Here is a 7858-nt window from a genome sequence, read left to right on the forward strand (position 1 = left end):
CTACAGACTCTTGATTTCAAATGAGTGGATACTTCATCTTTTATAGATGCTAGAAGAAAAGTTTAAACATTGAAACTTCATAGGTACTAAGTAATTTTTTAATTATTCTAATAAATACATATTCAGAGAACCTTATGTATCCTATGAAATTTAGCTCATTTAATCCTATGATAACTCTATGACAGAGAACTCAATTGATAAATATTAGAACGGGTGTCTAACCTGGATTCCGTACCCAAAATTCTACCATAATACTGAATCGGGAGGATTAGCTATTTTTCATTTCGTCACCTAAAACAATGAACGGCCGATAAATATCGCGATACTATTGAAACTACTATTCCCAACAGGCAAAGCGGCTTCTGTTCATCAGCCTATGCCTGCAGTTCTGGAGGGCCCCCCCCCCCCACCCCGGCATGCCTTGAGGCGCGAAAAGCCACCTGGGCACCGTAGTTCTCCTTGACGCCTAGCGGTATTGCCAGCGCGGCGAAGGAGGCTCACTTGGCTTCAGTCAGTGTGTTCATTGAAGGCAAGCGGAGGCAGAGAAAGGTCGTGGAGCTGGAGAAGGGTGAGTTGGCATGGTCTACATGATAAAGACAGGTGTCACCTTGGCACAGGGCTGAATTAAGTAAATGGACTGGTGTTGCGGTCTCTCCGGAGACACCGTTATCTTTTTGCCCGCGATAGCACGGTGGTAAGGAGGCAGAATCCAGTCCTAGCCTAGTACCCATTCTCGCCCTCAACACCCGCCGCCATCTCCACCATGCAGTCCCGGGAAGACGCTCCGCGCTCCCGCAGGCTTGCCAGTCCCCGTGGTGGGAAACGACCCAAAAGGATTCACAAGCCCACGGTTTCGGCTTTTTTCACGGGCCCGGAAGAGCTGAAGGACACGGCTCATTCTGCAGCCCTGCTGGCACAGCTCAAGTCCTTCTATGATGCGCGGCTGCTCTGTGATGTGACCATCGAGGTGGTGACGCCTGGCAGTGGGCCTGGCACAGGCCGCCTCTTCCCTTGCAACCGCAATGTGCTGGCTGCCGCATGTCCCTACTTCAAGAGCATGTTCACCGGCGGCATGTACGAGAGCCAGCAGGCGAATGTGACCATGCACGATGTGGATGCCGAGTCCTTTGAGGTGTTGGTCGAATACTGCTACACGGGTCGTGTGTCCCTGAGTGAAGCCAACGTGGAGCGCCTTTATGCCGCCTCTGACATGCTACAGCTCGAGTACGTGCGGGAAGCCTGTGCCTCCTTCCTAGCCCGTCGCCTTGACCTGGCTAACTGCACCGCCATCTTCAAGTTCGCCGATGCCTTTGGCCATCGCAAGTTGCGATCACAGGCCCAGTCCTTCATAGCCCACAATTTCAAGCAGCTCAGCCAGATGGGTCCGATTCGGGAAGAGACTCTGGCAGATCTGACTCTGGCCCAGCTGCTGGCTGTCCTGTGCCTGGATAGCCTAAACATAGAGCAGGAGCAGACGGTGTGTCACGTGGCTATGCAGTGGTTGGAGGCGGCTCCCAAGGAACGGGGTCCCAGTGCTGCAGAAGTCTTCAAGTGTGTCCGCTGGGCACACTTCACTGACGAAGATCAGGATTACCTGAAAGGGCTGCTGACCAACACCACTGTGAACAAGTACTGTCTGGACCTTATCAAAGGGGCCGTGCAGATGCGATATGGTGACATGTTGTACAAGTCTGTGACAGTGCCAAAGCCAGGGTGCAGCAGCAGTAGCTCTGTTGTATCCACGGCAGAAAATCCACCCCAGAGGCTGGGTGTGTGTGCCAAGAAGATGGTAATCTTCTTTGGGCACCCTAGAGATCCCTTTCTGTGCTGTGACCCATACTCTGGTGATATATACAAAGTGCCGTCACCTTTGACCTGCCTTGCTCACACTCGGACTGTAACCACCCTAGCAGTCTGTATCTCTCCGGACCATGATATCTATCTAGCTGCCCAGCCAAGGAAAGACCTCTGGGTGTATAAACCTGCCCAGAATGGTTGGCAGCAACTTGCAGATCGCTTACTCTGTCGTGAGGGCATGGATGTGGCCTACCTCAATGGCTACATTTACATCTTGGGTGGGCGAGACCCTATTACTGGACTTAAATTGAAGGAAGTGGAATGCTACAGTGTTCAGAGGAACCAGTGGGCCCTTGTGGCTCCACTACCCCATTCCTTTATCTCCTTTGACCTAATGGTAATTCAGAACTATCTCTATGCTCTCAACAGTAAGCGCATGTTCTGCTATGATCCTAGCCACAATATGTGGCTGAAGTGTGTTTCCCTTAAGCGCCATGACTTTCAGGAAGCTTGTGTCTTCAATGATGAGATCTATTGTATCTGTGATATCCCAGTTATGAAGGTCTACAATCCAGTCAAAGGCGAGTGGAGACAGATTAATAATATTCCTTTGGTGTCAGAGACCACCAACTATAGGATCATTAATCATGACCAAAAGTTGTTGCTGATCACCTCACGCACCCCACAGTGGAAAAAGAACCGAGTGACCGTCTACGAATATGACATTAGCGGGGACCAGTGGATTAATATAGGTACCACATTAGGCCTCTTCCAGTTTGATTCTAACTTTTTTTGTCTCTCAGCTCGTGTTTATCCTTCCTGCCTTGAGCCTGGTCAGAGTTTCCTCACTGAGGAGGAAGAGATACCAAGTGAATCTAGTACTGAATGGGATTTAGGTGGATTCAGTGAGCTGGATTCGGAGTCAGGAAGTTCGAGTTCTTTATCTGATGATGATTTGTGGGTCCAGGTAGCGCCTCAGTGATATGCACAGGATCAGCAGTTGTAGTTATGTTGAGACACTAAGGTGTTTTACTGCTTGGAAAGTATGTTAAAGAAATACCCTTTCCCTTTACAGGAAAAAAAAAAAGGTTGATTGATTTCAGGTTTTGTTTAGAAAAGGTATTGTTTGAGATACTAATGTAATTTAATGTTAGAGAATTTAAGCATTCCAAAAAATAAACCTATTTAATAATTTACTGTTCTAAAAGTCCAGTATTGGTTTGATTGTATAGTATGTTTATGTTTGATTATGCTAATTTTGCCTTACATTTTGTTTAGTGCCACAAGTACAGTAACTGGAATTTTAAATTTTATAATAGAAAACTGAGTGGATAGGAATGACTAAATATGGTTTTGAAAGTATGTATTTTCCTTGAGAACAGTAGTAGATTTCCAAAACTTTAACCTGGATTTTTACAAAGTGCATTCTAACTTAAATATATTTTACTGAGTTTTAATTTAGTTTCCTCCTTTTTTGTGAAGAAAAAATGCACATATGTTTAACGTGACTGAATGCTGATTTGTTATGTGACTGAATGTAATACTTTATAGAATGGCATTCACTGATAGTAAAAACAAAATAAACCAGGACATTACTGTTGGAAAAGAAATTTCAGTTTTAAATTTGTAATATAAAATGTGTATTTGCAAATAGCAACCAATTTTTCATCTAAAAATAATTCCATTCTAGCAGTGTCACCAATTACCTACAAAGCTTAAAAAACAAAACAAAAAAAACCCCCAGTAACTTGTTTTGTAGGTTCAAGTTTTTTCATCTATACTTGGTGTACATGCTTCATTGAATCAGAGGAATAATCCTTTTTTTTACAGGACATGATGGTGTAAATTTTTATCCATTGTCTTAAAAAGTTACTGTGATTCTTAAAATATTTTGGCTGTATAGTTTTAGTGTTCATCTTAGAAGATCGGTCTTTACTGTTTTGTGAGGTAATACTGGTTTTGAAAATATGTTTAAGCTAAGAACAGTATTTTATTGATTAGTAGTTATTGTATCTATCAACTATAAAATCAAGTGCCAGAAAAGAACTTTAAAACTTTCAGTTTTAAGTATAGAACTGTTTTGTGTAACACTGAAATATTGTCAGTTTTGTAAGTCACTAAATGTTATTATCGGCTTAAAGGTATTTTTGTATTAAAAGTTTACAGTTAAATAACATAAGTGGATGATGGCATTTGGGTCCAGTCATGAAAGTATATTTCGTCTAAAATATTTCCCTAAACAGTGGTACACATGGTTATTTTATTAGGGTATTTGTATCTCACCTGTGTTTCTCTGTGAATCAATGTTCCAGTCTTTGTTTCTGTCACTGTATGTAAGAAAAAGTCCAGAAATAGAGACTACATCACATAACACTGACATTGTTAAATACAAGAAAATATAAATGCTTAATTACCTCTTAAGGTTTACTAGATATGGTTGTCATTATTCATATACATAATACATGACCAGATGCTTATAGTGTTTAAAATTTTCTATACCCAATTAGAATTATCTTCATTTAGTAACATGCTAATTCCTCTTCTATGTGTAATTGCTGGTGACAGAATGCTAACATTTCATACTCCCTGGCAGAATGCTGAGGAGTGTGCTCCCACAATTGGGAAACTGAATTTCTGAATGAAATACCATAGGATGAAATGAAGAGGGGACAACACACAAGGCTTTAAAAAAAATCTTCTCAGCCATTTTTATTGGCCATTTTAAGAGTCTACAGAATATTCCTGTTTAACATTTTTAGTGAAATAAGATGCTTTCTTAGCAGTAAGTGTTCCTTTAAAAGATCAGACATGCTTTTAGTTAGCTAAGGCTAAACTTTGTTCCATTTGCCATCAAGGGTGTTATAAGCACTGTACTTAATACAAAGCTTTTTCTCAGTAGTTATTTTTTGACCAACTTTTTCTTTACCAGTAACTTCTTTTTTGATAGCTTTTTGTTTTTTCATGTTGAAATAGGACATCGTTGATTTCATCCATATCATCCATCTGCAGAACTAAGGTATGCAACCAATTTGTAAAAGACAGATTCTCCAACTTGTCATTTTCAACCTTTCATTTAAAGTCTAAGACAAATGATAGTAATATATCTTCATTGACAAAGAGGTTTCTTGGGAAGAATTTTGGTTTTGTGATATATTTGTGAATTAAGGAATAGATGTTAACCATTATTTTATAGATAAGTGATTTGTATGTGATTTGTTACAAATAAAACTGGTACTAAAACCCTGACTTTCTGACTTTTTAATTCAGTGTTTCTGCTGAATGTATCCAACTTTTGCTTGTGCAGTGAATGACATAACTAGCCATGTTGAGATCCCTTCTTAACAGAAAAGCACCCTTGTCTCCATTTTTCAATTAATCATTATATTTTTAGCAAATTCTTAATACAGTGTTGTTTGCAGGGCTCCTATTATTTATTAGATGCAGAATTACCTTAATTATCTTGTGTATCTGTTTCTGTACTCTAAAAGACTCAAAGGGCCCAAATTTTGCAAGTTCTTTTTAGTTCAAATGATGTGGCATTAAAGATTCCAAAAGGATGAAGTAGAAATTAATTTAGCAATTAGCTTGTCTATATATGGATTAAATATTGAAGTTAACTTTTCATTTTTAGTTGAGCTGGAATTTAAAAATTGTTCATACTTGATCTTGTTGAGAATCTTGGAAACACTTTTGATCTATTCCCCCCACAAGCCAAATATTTATAATTTCATATTTTCAATTATTTATGACACTTTTGAAGCTCATGAGACCCAAAGTAAGTGCACTGTGGCAGTCTCTCTTTCCCATACCTGCTTAAAAACTTCCACACCTTTTTCATCATTCTAACTAACTTTAAAGGAACATTTATTTTAGTAAATTTGATAAAGCAGGATAGTGTTAAGAGGCAGAATTATTTATAGAAAATGTGAGTATCAGTAGATCCCAAGAGAATTAATATTATTTTTAGGACCAAAAGAGGGTTCAATATGTACAAACCAATTTAATAGTAACAAAAATGTAATAAAAAAAAAAGGCCTCTTCACAAAAGCTGCCAAACCTTGAGTACCATGGAAGGAATAGGTTTTGTGCAGAATAGGGAGAAGGACCCCCTCCTTGACACTGAGCCAGATATCTCCTGGGCCTGTTTCATCAAACTTCCATTCCTCACATCTTTAAACCTTGAGGACTAAATACTGTCTGAGGCACAGGGAGAGAAGAGAACATATGTTTTGCATAACATTCTGTCTATATCTGAGACATATTTTCTCCCAAAGCAGCTTGTGGGGAGTCATCTATCTCTACTGGAGTCAAACTTCTACAGTCTTACCCTAAAGCTAAAACTTGCTTAAGAACCACCCTTTCTCAATCAGGAATATTTTGTGGGGGGATACACTATTTATTAATTCTGGAAACAGTAGTTAAAAAGGACTTTATGTAAATATCATGCAGAGTATTTCTTCCAAAACAGGTATGTTTGTGCATTAAAGAAAGAGAAGAGCTTGGACTCTCAGTTGTAAACAATATTACCTTAATTTAGATCATCTTAAGAAAATAAAGTAGAATTTTTTGTCCATTGTAACTGAAAAACCCAGCAATGTCATTTACTTCAGGCACAGCCTGAACCAGAATCTCTTCAGGGCCTTCTTTGTACAGAGAAGGTATCGCAGATGTCTTCTCTCACTTTATACATTAGTTAGAATCTAGGTGTGGTTATATATACAGAGACCTGACTGTTTTAATAACATAGACTTTTCTCATATAAAAGTTCAATCTATTATGTTATCCCTGATTTAGAAACCATCTGAGTTCAGGCTTTCCCGTTTTCCTGTTCTGCTCTGCTTAGGAGTGTTGTCCTGGTCCACATGGTACAAGCTGGTTCACCCTTGTGTTCATATTCTAGTCATGAGGAAGGCGGGAAGGAGGTGGGACATGACTCTTTCCTGTAAGGGAAGTTGGGCATGTGGCATTGGTCAGATGTTAACCACATGGTCACACCTCATTGCAATGGTGCTTTGGAGAGGCAGTTTTTATTCAGGGTTAACATGTATATAGTAAAAGTTCAGGGATTCCTTATTAAATAGGGGAGAAAGGCTATTAACCTAATAGCCTAAGCAATCTGCCATACCATGTGTCAGGCCAGATTTTACCTTATGGCAGTCAAAGTGATATCACCATCTGTGCAGTTACTACAGTTGACATAACATGGACCAGCCTCCCACCTGGGAAAGACTTAGAGAGCTTCCTAGGCTTTTGCTGTTGCTCTGTACAGAAGAGGTAAGGGCACTTGACCTTGTTTTGATTACATAAAACTTAATAGATTCTTCCATATTGGTACCCTAGATCATGAACTGAAGTCTAGTCTTAGCATTATATCATGGGATGTTCCAACTTCCTAAAAAGAAAGAAAACTGAAAAGTGGCTCTGTATAACCAATTGCACTCTTAATTATCTTAACAAATGTTGCTTCTGTTAAATAAGAGGTATAAGAATTAATAGAGTAATAAAAACTGATAATTTCTTATAACAAGCTAGGCTAATTAGCAACATTAGCATTTTCTGTGCCTAGATCATTTGTGCTATGTGAATGTAATCTACTCCTCTCCGGCTCTGTTGAAATGCAGCCCATTAGCCACAATAGTCTATTCAAACCTTAGTTTCTTGTGCTTGCTTTGGCAGCACATGTACTAAGATTGGACTGATACAGAGAAGATTAACATGGCCCCTGTGCAAGGATGACATGCAAATTCATGAAATGTTCCATATTTTTTTAAAACTTTAATGATGAATTCTTATAATGACTTCAGGTTAATCATGTCCCATTTTGTGTTTGTGAATAATTGCTTCTGTCACATATGTGATATAACTTTTATCATTATAATTTTCATTACAAATATGCATACTTATTTTAAAAACACACTCAACCCTTGTGTTTATAAAGAATCCTAACCTCTGCCAGCAAATGAGTAAGTAATATTTCAGTTGTAGTTCTGTTTCTATTCTTATGTTAACAAAGACTACAAGACTCCATTTTCTGTTTCATTTCTACTAAATCTCTTAGAAG

The 7858-nt window shown here is 39.1% G+C and overlaps 1 protein-coding gene and 1 non-coding gene across 2 annotated transcripts; both read left to right on the forward strand.

Annotated features, from left to right (window-relative positions):
* Positions 1 to 485: 485 nt before the first annotated feature.
* On the forward strand, positions 486 to 5036 carry LOC123818942 (kelch repeat and BTB domain-containing protein 6). Its single transcript, XM_045839291.1, has one exon. It carries the CDS (start codon positions 764 to 766, stop codon positions 2777 to 2779), a length of 2016 nt encoding a protein of 671 aa, XP_045695247.1. The 5' UTR covers positions 486 to 763; the 3' UTR covers positions 2780 to 5036.
* A 2421-nt stretch (positions 5037 to 7457) lies between these two features.
* LOC123818981 lies at positions 7458 to 7564 on the forward strand. Its single transcript, XR_006785745.1, has one exon. It is a non-coding gene; the product is annotated as a U6 spliceosomal RNA (small nuclear RNA).
* The last annotated feature ends 294 nt before the right edge of the window (positions 7565 to 7858 follow it).

This window comes from Phyllostomus hastatus, unplaced genomic scaffold, assembly GCF_019186645.2.
Source record: "Phyllostomus hastatus isolate PE091 unplaced genomic scaffold, TTU_PhHast_1.1 phas_contig_29, whole genome shotgun sequence".
NCBI classification, from domain to species: domain Eukaryota; kingdom Metazoa; phylum Chordata; class Mammalia; order Chiroptera; family Phyllostomidae; genus Phyllostomus; species Phyllostomus hastatus.